The sequence below is a fragment of the Delphinus delphis genome, chromosome 5 (assembly GCF_949987515.2).
Source record: "Delphinus delphis chromosome 5, mDelDel1.2, whole genome shotgun sequence".
NCBI classification, from domain to species: domain Eukaryota; kingdom Metazoa; phylum Chordata; class Mammalia; order Artiodactyla; family Delphinidae; genus Delphinus; species Delphinus delphis.
This window is the reverse complement of record NC_082687.1, coordinates 67,800,139-67,813,729: the sequence shown is the minus strand read 5'-3', so window position 1 is coordinate 67,813,729 and position 13,591 is coordinate 67,800,139. Positions and strand designations below refer to the sequence as shown.

The 13,591-nt window shown below is 40.8% G+C and overlaps 1 protein-coding gene across 1 annotated transcript in view; it reads left to right on the top strand.

Annotated features, from left to right (window-relative positions):
• CWH43 (cell wall biogenesis 43 C-terminal homolog) overlaps nucleotides 1-13,269 on the top strand; it is a 48,385-nt gene extending 35,116 nt beyond the window's left edge. The window contains 3 exon segments of the mRNA XM_060011748.1: nucleotides 3,040-3,184; nucleotides 8,053-8,114; nucleotides 13,110-13,269. Coding sequence (XP_059867731.1) covers nucleotides 3,040-3,184; nucleotides 8,053-8,114; nucleotides 13,110-13,269 — 367 coding nt within the window.
• Nucleotides 13,270-13,591: the final 322 nt, after the last annotated feature.

The window sequence follows — 13,591 nt, the reverse complement described above, 5'->3', positions numbered from 1 at the left end:
TCCTCACTTGATTTAATAATAATTATGACAACCACAACAGTAATGATAATAGCTAGCACCTGTCGAGGAGATGTGACTGTAAAGGAAGAGAAGGGAAGCAGTATAGTTTAATGGCTAAGCGCGTGAAACTCCAGAACCTGGAATCAGACAATCTGGTTTGAATCCTAAGTCAAGGTGTATCCTTCACCAAATTATTTAACTATCTTGAGCCTCAGTTTTCCCATCTGCAAATCAGGAGCGATAATCCTACTTAAAGGATTCTTGAGGGAATTAAATAAGATATATTATCTCATGCAAAGTATGTGTAACTGCTCAATTAATACTGGCCATTATTATTAAAGCAAATCAGACACCTCTAAGTGTGAAGCGCATTGAGTAGCTTTAAAAAAAAGTCATTCATCAAACACGAATCAAGCATCTATTGTGTCCCAAGCACAATGCCAGGTGCAGCCTTTTCCCTTAGAGCCTTAGCTCTTGTCTCACTCTTTAGAAGCCCTGTCCACTCCCAACAAGTGACATGAGAAAGTTCATGCTTCAAATAACTTGTGAAGCCGTCACTACGTATTTTTGCTTGCCTTTGTTTTTATAATACTAGATAAAAAATTCTTACTCTGAAAAAATATTTAGTGATTTCATTTTCTAGTGATTATGGCATATAAACATAAAATCATATTAGGAATGAATGCTTATGCATGTTATTAGCTGATTCAACGGGATTTCTAAAATTACTGACGACACAAATATCTCTTTACAACCAATAAACAGAAAATAGCAGCATTCCTTAGAAGTTACTTAGGTATACACTGTAACTAAAATTGGTATTATTTTAGGTAATTAACTGAGCCACCAGTTACTTACAGTGTTTGTTTCTTAAAACATGCATAAATGTACAAAAAAGAAAGAGCACAGAACCTGTAGTCTGTAGTTACAGTTTTGGTTCCGTTGTAAGATAAACTCAGTGAGCTCCAGTTCCCTTGTCTCTGAAAATCAGATAAAATTATTTTTTCTAACCCACATCATAGGGCTATTGGGCTGATCAAATATCAACAGATAAGAACGTAAAACGTGTTCAATCTCTCTCTTTCTCCCTGTCTCCTAATTCCTCCCCCTCCTTTCTTTATACCCATACATACATATAGGTTTTATTTTTATTATTATCACTGGATAAAATTTATCTCCTGAGAAAATGTAAAGCCAAATTCACAGATTATTTTCCGATGATATATTGCTAAAACCTATTTGAATGAAAGCTCTATCTGTGGTGCAGTGACTTTGACATTCTCTAGATTGGATTTGAATCCCAGTTGTGTGTCAGAAGGAATAGAATTCACTGCAGACTTAATGAAGGGACTACTTACCACGATGTTGGAAGGGTCAGAGGAACAGATAAGAGATGCTGAGGTACTCAGACACTAGTAATGGTGGGGAACCAGTACCATCCTTAGGGCTGAAGGGACAGGTAGAGGAAACAGTGTTCCCAGAGCCCCGTTTGATCTGGAACCAGAAGAGGGGCCACCAGGCATGAGGAATGCAGCTCGAAGAAATACTCCAATTTCTCTCTCTTCCTACCCAAACCTCACTGGAAATTAGTAGACAAGGAAGCCCAGGAGATGAAATTTGCAGAGACCAGCCTCCAGGGCATAGAGAAGGGCTGGGAATGGATCTAGGCAAAGATGTTTAGCAAATGGTCATCCTTTTCACTCTTCTGTTTCTTGAGACATCTTTTAATAGCGCTCAGATGTCTATACGTAAGAATGGATAAGCTTAGTCCTGTCTTCTGATCCTACCTCAATGAGGTTTCTCCAGTCTTCTCAGCTCTTGGTGATCTCCCTCTATCTTCTTTTGTCATTGATTTTTCTTAACAGTCATTTATTAGCTGTCTTACTCCGTAAGTGCCTGTGTTGGTCTGCTGCCTATTTGCCTTTGGATCCATTCCCGGGTTCAGCTCCCTTCCAGCTACAGATTGCAGGAAACCACATTTCCCAGAGTCTGTTGTCTTCTGGCTTCTGGGTAGGTTTAGCCAATGGGACGCACTAATGCAAGGCTGGAGGGCTGGAGGAGGGGAGGAGACAGAGTACTTCTCATTCGCTCTCTCTTCCTTCTCTGTTGTCTCTGGCAGCAGCTAAGTCTCTTCTGTGGCTCCAACTCCTCCTTCAATGGCCCTGGATCCTTCTGAGTAGCTTCCTCCATAGTACCATTTCCCACCAGTTAGGACTGGCTTGTGGACTCTGGGAATATCACCTCTTCCTGTTGTCCCTCTAGCCCTAGAGGTGGTAGAGGTTTCTCACTGCTACTAAACTCTAGTTGCTTCACTGATTCCTGTTTGGCTTCCTATCACCTAGTAGCCAATCCCTTGAATTAAATTCACTTTGTTTAAAACACCTAGAGTGGTTTCAGTTTTTCTTGCTGGGTCATGCAGATAATGATGTCCCTATTTTTCCCCAGACAGACTGACTATAAACCCCTCAGAGCCTTGATGTACCTGCCTGATTGTCTCAGTTACACACTTATAGTGCTTAACATGATAAAAGCAGCACACTTAGCCAGTATTTGACCAGGAGAGCCAGGGAGGCTTTCAGAAACTGTTTAGTTGAAGGAGCTGAGTAGGTTAACAAACCTGGTGTGTTCTGTGAATGTTAGGATTCTCCCTCTTACCGGTACTCCTTGCTTTTTTTTTTTTTTTTTTGAACTACTAATCTTTAGCTGTAATACTGATGACCAGGTCTTAGATTATTGTTATAATTTCTTCTGATGAAAAGTTGAGCAATTGCTGTTTTTAGATATTTCTATCCACTGGACTCCAAATGATTTGTGGGGAAAGGTCATGTTGTTCTTGGTCAAGTCTGTCAGCCTGCTCAGTTGAAGCACTATAGCTGTCTTGCTCATTTGCATAACATTAAGTCAGTGTGTCCCAGTAGGAATTATTCTGGGTTTGTGCAGTGTTTGAAGATATTCTTTGGGAACTTAGTTAGGTACCTAATATTTTTAAAAAATTGTTTTGCAAATACAGTAAAGAGGTATATTTTTGCATTTTTTCAGAGATGACCTCGATAGGAAACTTCAAGCTATTGCTGTTTCAAAACTACTGAAAAATAGCTCTGAGCAAGTGATATTTCTGGGATATATCACTTCAGCACCTGGTTCCAGAGATTATCTACAGCTCATTGAACGTGGCAATGTGAAGGTAACACAATCTTAATAGGATTTCTGATTTCTTAAATAAAGTGTTTCTTCTTCATGTTTTGGAAAACCTAACCCAACATTGTAATATGTATCCTGATTATCTACTGCTGCATGGAAAACTACCAAAAAACAAAAAACATACTGGCTTTAAGTAGCATTCATCTCTTTGCTCATCAATCTGCAATTTGGACAGGACTTCGTGGGGATAGCTCATCTCTGCTCCACACAGCTAGGCGGCTCACCTGGGGACCGGAGGAGCCACTTTGCAGATGACACATAAGTGGCAAGTTGGTGGGGCTGTTGACTAGGAGCTCAGCTGGGGCTTTGGCCTCAGGGTCCTGCTTCCTCTCCGTGGGCTGCTTAGGCTTCTTTCCTGCGTGATGGCTGGGTTCTAAGGGTGAGTGTCCTAAGAGAACCAGGAAGAAGTTGTATTGCCTTGTATGACCTAGCCTTGTAAGTCATATAACGTGATTTCTGCTGTCATCACAAGCCTGCTCACATTCAAGTGGAAGAAACATAAACCCCATCTCTTGATGAGAGGAGTATCAAAGTCACATTATAAGAATGCCATATGGAAAGTGGATTATTGTAGCCATGTTTAGAAAATACAATCTGCCACATTGTACAAGTTAATCATGATGAGAGTAAAAGATAAAATGGCATACAGAGAGGCTGGCTGATCAGGGCCTCACTAAATGACACTGAATTTGTCCTTACCTGTCCAGGTCCAAAACGGTTGAATTTCTCAGTGTATCCAGATATAATCATACTCTGGGAAACTGACAGACAAATCAAATCCTTGAGACATATATACACTAGAAGGTTAAATGCATTCGTTTATAATGAGAAATACAATTATTATATTTAGTTAAGCCCTATGTAGATTTCTTGGTCCTTTACATGTCTTTTTTTTTTACTTCATTGTCTTGAGATAATATCTGCAAACAAAAAATCTTAACCATTTTATCAAGTGCTTGGAAAGACAGGTGAGAGAGAACGTTGTGTGATGAGGGTATTCTGTATGTGACAGAAAACACAAAACGACAGTGGCTTAAATAAGAGAAGTATAGCTCTTTATGTAAAAGTCTGGGCAGGTGATTCACCACTAGTACGGCACTTTGTGGTATCAGGAGTGTGCTCCTTCTATCTTGTGGCTCCACATTACAAGGCTTCCACTCCCAAGTTTGCCTCATGGTCCAAGATGGCAGCATCCTTGTTCTAGTTAGCAAGAGGGAGGAAGGGATACAGAGGGGCCCAAGAGCATGTGCAACTTATCTCTAAGGCAAATTCCAGGAAACTGACCTCTTCTACCTACATTTCATTGACTGGAATTTAGTCATTGGCCATACCTCACTGTACGGGAAGTTGAGAGATGCAATATTTAATCTTGATACCCTTATACCTAGCTAAAAATCCTACAACTTTGGAAGAGGGGCAAGGCAGATATTAGGGAGATGAGTTAATCTCTGCCCTGGTGGATAAGGCAGAAGTGGGGTCAAGATGGACTCCTAATTTTGGCTTTGGTCAGAGGGTTTATGATGGTGACCCTTATTATTATAGAGAATACATAAGGAAGAAGAGTTTTGCAAAGAAGATGAGTTCAGCTTTAGGCTGAGTTGAGGCATCTGTGGGATACTAGTGGAGCTGTCCATTAGGCAGCTGGACATATGGATCTGGAACTGAGAAGGGCTGTCAGGACTAGAGATACAGATTAAGGGGTTGCTACCATCTAGGTGATCATTAAAACCATGGAAGGGAATGATATTGCTTATGGAGTTAGAGATTGCAAGAGGAAGACCAAAGAAAACTCCTGATAGAGTCACATTTAGTGTGGCTATCATGGGGGTGATGGGTGAGGGAAGAGGAGGGAGATTATCTCAGAAGAGAGATTAAGGAGAAGTCAGAAGAGTAAGAGGAAAATCTGGAGAGTGGAATCACAGGGGTTGCATTAGTTATTTATTAGTGCATCACTGTGTAAGCTACAAACCTTAGTGGCTTAAAAAGAACAATGGTCCAATATCCTCATGACTGTGGGGGTCTACCGAGTGGTTTTCTGTTCTTGCCTGCGTTCATTCGTGGAGTCAGCTGGTGGCTGTGGCTGGGGAGGTCTGACATGTCCCCCACTCACTGGTCTGGGGCCTCGGTGCTGGTTGTTGGCTGGACCTCTCTCTCCATGTAGTCTCTCATCACTAGCCTACCTGGTGCCACATTTACCAGCTTTGTGACCTTGAGGCAAGTTATTTAACCTTTCTGGGCCTCAATGTCCACATCTATAAAGAGGGGATAGTAATACCTATTGTATCATAGGGTTGTTGTGAGGATGAAAATAAAGTAATGCCTGAAAAGCCCTAAGCCTTGCATGTAGGAGGCACATAATAGGTGGTAGCTACATGTTTGTATTATGTATGTCTGGCTGTATGTATCAAATCACATTAGATAAATGTGTAAGTATATGGTCTATAAAGTATAGAAGACTACTATACAAGATGATATTTGGCAAATTTAAGAAAAAATTGATTGTATCCTAATAAGAGAGAATTTGTGTGTGTGTGTGTGTGTAAGAGGAATTTTATTTGATTTTTATTTAATACTCTGTTGGGTTCCACTGTCACAGTCAAAAGTTGTGTCAAGATTGGCAGTGGACAGACACTGTAAAACTCTTAGAGGAAAACATAGGCAGAAGACTCTGACATAAATCACAGCAAGATCCTTTTTGACCCACCTCCTAGAGAAATGGAGATAAAAATAAACAAATGGGACCTAATGAAACTTAAAAGCTTTTGCACAGCAAAGGAAACCATAAACAAGACCAAAAGACAACCCTCAGAATGGGAGAAAATATTTGCAAATGAAGCAACTGACAAAGGATTAATCTCCAAAATTTACAAGCAGCTCATGCAGCTCAATATCAAAAAAAACAGCCCAGTCCAAAAATGGGCAGAAGACCTAAATAGACATTTCTCCAACAAACACATGAAAAGATGCTCAACATCACGAATCATTAGAGAAATGCAAATCAGAAGTACAATGAGATATCACCTCACACCAGTCAGAATGGCCATCATCAAAAAACCTACAAACAATAAATGCTGGAGGGAGTGTGGAGAAAAGGGAACCCTGTTGTACCGTTGGTGGGAATGTAAATGGATACAGCCACTATGGGGAACAGTATGAAGGTTCCTTAAAAAACTAAAAATAGAACTACCATACGACCCAGCAATCCCACTACTGGGCATATACCCTGAGAAAACCATAATTCAAAAAGAGTCATGTACCAAAATGTTCATTGCAGCTCTCTTCACAATAGCCAGGACATGGAAGCAACCTGAGTGTCCATCGACAGATGAATGGATAAAGAAGATGTGGCACATATATACAATGGAATATTACTCAGCCATAAAAAGAAAGGAAATTGATTTACTTGTAGTGAGGTGGATGGACCTAGAGTCTGTCATACAGAGTGAAGTAAGTCAGAAAGAGAAAAACAAATACCGTATGCTAACACATATATATGGAATCTAAAAAAAAAAAAAAGGTTCTGAAGAACCTAGGGGCAGGACAGGAATAAAGACGCAGATGTAGAGAATGGACTTGAGGACATGGGGAGGGGGAAGGATAAGCTGGGACGAAGTGAGAGAGTGGCATGGACTTATACATACTACCAAATGTAAAATAGGTAGCTAGTGGGAAGCAGCCACATAGCACAGGGAGATCAGCTCGGTGCTTTGTGACCACCTGGAGGGGTGGGATAGGGAGAGTGGGAGGGAGATGCAAGAGGGAGGAGATATGAGGATATATGTATATGTACAGCTGATTCACTTGGTTATAAAGCAGAAAGTAGCACACCATTGTAAAGCAATTTTACTCCAATAAAGATGTTAAAAAAAAAAAAGATTTGCAGTGGATTCTTTTTTTTTTTTTTGTGGTACGTGGGCCTCTCACTGTTGTGGCCTCTCCTGTTGCAGAGCACAGGCTCCGGATGTGCAGGCTCAGCGGCCATGGCTCATGGGCCCAGCCACTCCGCGGCGTGTGGGATCCTCCCGGGGCACAAACTCGTGTCCCCTGCATCGGCAGGTGGACTCTCAACCACTGCGCCACCAGGGAAGCCCTAAAAATATTTTTTAAATTAAATTTTAATAGTCAAATTTAGTCAACATAGTCAAAAGTCAGGTATATTTTTTAAAAGAAGAACATGAATATTTCTTTAGTATAAAAGCTCCATATTTAGAATTTTGCCAACACATTATAGAAAAAAAATGTTTATGTTCTGATTTTCTGATGAAAAGTAACGCTAGTCTCAAGCTTTCAACGTCAAATAGACTCATGATTACTTCTGAAACGTGTGTTGCCAGTGACTCAATTTAACAAACAGACTGAGCTCCTGACAAATGCCAGCCTTCATGCTGGGAACCAGGGAGCCTAGGTGATTGAGTCTTTCTGCTCAGGAAGGGGAGAGTGGAGGCATCTAAACAATTAACTATACAGAGTGGTGTAGCTGGTGCGCGTAAAGGACTACACAGGATGACCGATGAGCATGCAGTCAGTTCTGCTTGTGATGAGAGACTTGGAAAACTGTGCGGAGCCAGTACCGTGTTGTGATTGCTGCCTAACTCTCTCTCTAGATCACCTTCATGTTTTACTCCCAGCATCTCATACTGGGGCTAGATGGGCATATGGTAGGTGCTCCAAAAATATCTATAGAATGAATAAATGATTTTGACCTTAAAAAATCAGTAGGAATTAGGCAGAGAAAATAGCATGCACAAAAGAAAGGCATATTTATTACTGTAGCTCACGCATTTTCTTGGCAATTCAGAATACAGCACCGTTTTGAATGCTTTAAACATTCTCTTCTCTCTTCATTATTAGGATATTGACAGCACAGATCAAGACAGATGGTGTGAATATATTATGTATCGAGGGCTGATCAAGTAAGCATAGGTGTTTTTTGTTTTTTTTTCTTTTTCTTTTTTTTTTGGATTGTTGTTTTTCTTAATCTACTGTTATTGTGATCTTTTGGGTCTATCCTGGAAGGAAAAACTTTCTGGAAGCAATTAGTTAATTGTGTTACTTTTCATAGACATTGATTTGACTAGTTACCCAGTTTAACATTTTTTTTTCAATGTATAGCCTAATGAGTTAAGAAGGAGTAAATGGTTAAGCAAATTAAGTTTAATTATACAAAGAAGATACTGTGTGAGTTATTAAGCCTGATCATTATGTAACTGTCAGTACATGTTAGCAATGGCACCATATTTTTTTTTTTTTGCGGTACGCGGGCCTCTCACTGCTGTGGTCTCTCCCGTTGCGGAGCACAGGCTCCGGACGCGCAGGCTCAGCGGCCATGGCTCACGGGCCCAGCCGCTCTGCGGCATGTGGGATCTTCCCGGACCGGGGCACAAACCCGTGTCCCCTGCATCGGCAGGCGGACTCCCAACCACTGCGCCACCAGGGAAGCCCAGGAATGGTACCATTTTTGACTGTATGCCATGGTGGAAACAGCATGGACCATGGGCTTGAATTCCAGCTTTGCCAGCTTCTAATCATGTAATCTTGGGTAAGGTAACTGCCTTTTTGGAGCCACTACTATATTGTGATGAGCTCTCAATGTACATTATATTTTAAAAAAATATCACCCCATATCATCCCATATCAAAAAATTAATATTATCCATATATATGTAAAAATTCAAAAATACTATAGCTGAAAGATCTCAGAATTCAAACACGTAACTGTGTAAATCTGTTTTGAAGGCAGTGTTGCTTTAAACAAAGCAAAGAGCAGTTTAATATCAAAAAAGCGACTAATCAATCAATCATTTATTCAGCAAGTATTTATTAAATACCTATTACATGATTGACATTGTTCTAGGCATTGGGGATATAACAGGAACAAAATAAAATCCTTGACTCATGGAACTTCCACTCCAGTGGAAAGAGACAGAAAGTAAGCACGTAAGGAATAGATTATGCCAGGTGGTGATAAATGTGATAAGAAGGATGAATAAAGCCAGGTAAGAAGGACGGGGAGTACCGAGGGTGGGCAGGGTCGCTGTTCTGATGGGGTGCTGTTCAGGCAGCAGCCTGAATGAGGGGGAGTCCGCCTGCATACATCCTGAGAAGAGCATTCAGGCAGAGGGAAGAGGAAGTGCAAGAGTGTTAGGAGGGCATGCTTGGTATATTTTGATAACAGTGAGGAGGCCAGCACGGCTGGAGTAGAGTGAGATGGGAGGTGATGTGAGAGAGGTAAGGAGGGACAGATCTTGTTGACAGTGATGGATTCACAGGCCCCTTCACTTACAGGGTTCTTTAGTGGATGCAACATGCTGGCGACCATCCCTGAAACTCATCCTGAAATTCCGTTAGCACAGAATCTGTTTGGAGCTATTTGACCTGAGAACTCTAACTACCCTCCTTGGGGCAGTGCTGGGAACTGTGGGACAGTGGGGCCTTCTAGGGTGGACCTCTCTGGGCCTTACTTCCTCCTCCATACAGAGCAGTTCATCACCCAGAGACATCTTGGCATTGCCTGCCTGAAGAGGGGAGCTGGTGTGGAACTGATCACCCCTTAGGTAATCTTCTGTTCTAAGATCTGTGATCTGCATTGATGAAAGAAATGGTTGCCTTCTGGAGATGATATAGAATCACAGGGTCAACTTCTCTCCCTTTGGAGATATGCCTTGTTCACTTATGAGTCACAGTCTGGTGAAAGCAAACCATTAGGTTCTACTGTTCTTTACCCCATTTGCCATTCAACAAGTATTGATGGAGCATAATGTATGTCAGCCACCAGGGGTATAGCAGTGAACATTCAGAGAAGCATCCCTCAACTGGCTGAGGGAAGATAGACAATGATTGGAATGATGGAGTCAATAATTCCATTGTGTCTTATTTTAGGAGGTGATAACTATAGCGAGGAAAACTTGAGCAGGATAAGGAACATCCAGAATATGGAGATGGGATACAGTTGTAAATAGGGGCTTGGGTAGGTCTTAATGAGAAATTGACATTAGAGCTAAGATTTGAAGGAGTGGCCCATGTGGCTGTCTGGGAGAAGACCTTTCCAGGTAGAGGGACCAGCTAGTGCAAAAGCCCAAAGGCAGGAGGGCTGATGTTTTTGAAGAAAAGTGGTATTCGTGGGGCAGGAGTGTGTATATGGAGATGGAGGTAAAGGAGGTAAGTGGGGAGTGTATGGGCAGCGAGGGAATGGAGCAGGTCTTGTGGACTCTTATGAAGGACTTTGGATATTACTTAGTAAACTGGTTCCTGGATAATTTCATTGGTTCATATGCTTACTGAGGTGGCCAGGGAGGCCCCTGAGATGCTAAGCTCATTCTGATTACACTAATAATTCAGAAACTCTAAAGACCCAGCACATGCCCATATGGCTGCAGGACAGATAGCTTGACTATTATTTTGGTGTTCCCAAAACATTAAGGTGGGAGGGAGCATGCTAGTTTTGTAAAGTATATGATATCTCAGATTGAAAACACTGCTTCTATTTAAATTCATATTAAAGTGGTTGCTTTAATGGGGTTATTAGAATTTCTAGAAGACAGTTTATGATATAGACTGAAAAAGGTATATATTCAAGATGTAAAAATTGTTAGTTGCCAAGGGACAGGGGTATTTATAGTACCAGTGTCCATAATAGTTGATCACTGGGCTCTGTTTGTACATTTGTGGCCCAAGACCTTCTTTGTCTCTCCTTAGGAGAGTGGGATGGCAAATATATGTGTATATTTAGAAATATTTGGAGATATATATATATATACACACATACATATAGTAACTATGACTGTCAGAGATGGTATAATAGTCTGCTTAGGCTGCCATAACAAAATACCATAGACTGGGTGGCTTTAACAACAGAAACTAATTTTCTCATGGTTCTGGAGACAGAGGGAAAGAGCATGCATGCTCTGTGATATCTGTTCTTTAAGGACACTAATCCTATTGGATCAGGGACCCACCCTTATGAACTCATTTAACTTAATTACTTTCTTAGAGGCTCTGTCTCCAAATATGGCTACACTGGGGCAGAGTGGTTAGGGCTACAACATATGAATTTGGGGGGAGGGAACACAGATGTTTAGTCTGTAACAGACATGAAGGTAATTTTGAAAATACCAAAATTAATGAAGTTAGGACTACTGTTATTCAGTTTCTGTCCACAAAACCAATTCTATAAACTTTACCTTGATCATCTAATTCAATGCCCTGCTCTCAGTAGGCACTTGATAAATATTTACTGGACAACAAGGAGAGAGTCCCTGTTTTAGTAGAAGATTTGGATTGTCAGGTTCCTTATCGTCAAGGACTTTTTGAAGGCTGTGTCTATGAAATGGGTTAGAAGTTTGATCTTAGAGATTTGGGAAATAAATAACCTAGATTTACTAGAGGCAGTGACATAGAATTACAGGGAACTCCACAGATTTGGGACCTGAGCTTAGACAAATGCATTAACCTGTCAGACAACTCAGACCCACATCTGATGCCATCATAGCTCTTCTCTTACCTGCTGTGGTGGGCAGATTTGCTGCCTCTGCTGGTTCCAGCTCTGGGTTTCTGTCTCTATTTTGTATGGAGTTACAGGTTTTAAGTGTTCCTCCTACTGCCACTGTGGCCCAAGCCCCCATCGTCTTTCACCTAAATTGTTGCAGTGGCCTCCTAACTGTTCTCTCTGCTTTGACCCTTTCCCTGGAGTCTGTTCTCTACACAGTAGCCACTGCAACTCTGCACAAAACTCCTTGGATTACCATTTCATTCTCAGAAGAAAATCTCAAGTCTGTCAGGAAGGCTTTGCATCATCTGCTGCCCCCACCCCCGTGCAAACTCAGGTTTCCCCTATACACTCCACTCCAGTCATTGTGGAGTTGGTTCTCAGAAAAGCCAAGCGCATTCTACCCCAGGACCTTTGCATTTGCTGTTCCCGTTCCCTAGAACGCCCTTCCTCCAATACCTGTATGGTTTGCTCTCTCACTTCATTCAACTTTTTGCTCAAATGTCACTTTGTCAGAGAGTTATGCTCTGACCATCCACTATAAAATAACAGCCTCTGCCACCTAGCATGCCCTGTCCTCTGTACTCCGCTTGTTCCCCCATAGTACTTGGGTACTGGTCACCATACATATATACATATTTAATTTGTTCTCCCCAACTAGGATGAAAGCTCTATGAGAGCAAGACCTTCGTTTTGTTCACTGTTTATCCCTGGTACCTGAACAATGCCTGCATGTAATAGGGACTGGCTATGTATTTGTTTTTTAAATAAGTGAATGACTGAAGCTGACGTTTTTTAAGAGGCAAAGTATAAATAAAATAAAATGAATTCTTGGCTGCTCATGATTCTCCCATTTTTCCATGTGAGCTTCTCGATAACTATCCAGATAGATAACATCTACAAAATGCTTTGAATTTCCTGGAGAACCAAAAGATGTAAGCAAAAACAAGATGTACAATTTTTTCAGACATGAAAATTGTGCAATTTTTCAGGCATTAAAAATCTTTTATTTTAGATGTTCCAATATGAATGAAAATGTGCATGAGGTATTTGGATTTTTTAAGGTAAGAAAGAATTTAGGCCTGTGCTCCTGTCATTCTGAAGTATTCCTGCTATTGACGCAAAACAAATGTGTGAGAGGCGATTGTACAGACAGAATATTCATTAGTGTAATAAAGTAGAGTACGTTTGCCAAGTATGTTTAGTTAATTAAATCTATGTGCATATTCCTTATTCATTTATATCATAAAAGCAATATTTTGATAAATATTTAGAGTAATATATCAAGTTAATTCTAGTGATATACAGAGTAGAGTTAGAAATGGGAAATTGGCTTAATAATGAAGGTGTTATCTATAATACTAGATCTCATCAGATTTCTGTATGATAATAATATCTTTACAAACCATTTGTTTCTGCCACAGATTGGGTTATGCAAGAATCTCCCATGCTGAGCTGAGTGACTCTGAAATTCAGATGGCCAAATTTAGGATCCCTGATGATCCCATTAATTATAGAGACAACCAGAAAGTGGTCACAGACCCCAGGGAAGTTCCCGAGAAAATTCACTTCAATCCCAGGTGAGTGAGTTCCTTTATGTTGTGAACTACAGCTATGAGATTGTCCATCCCCTCTAGGGACCTAAATATTACCTCACAATGAGCTACAAATTAGTTTCGGTTCTAGAGGTTTATTCATGTTAAGGGAGCTCCTGGTAAAGATTATGACATCCTACTTGGGTTGAAGTTACGATCCCTGCTTTCTGGGATAGAGAAACATGTTGAAGTCCCAACCTCAGGCAAAAAAGATCAATGGCACCATCACCATCATAATAGCTAATATTAAAGTGTTTTTGTGTCCTAGACCCTGTTCTAGATGTGTCATGTGTTGTCTCGATTAATCCACA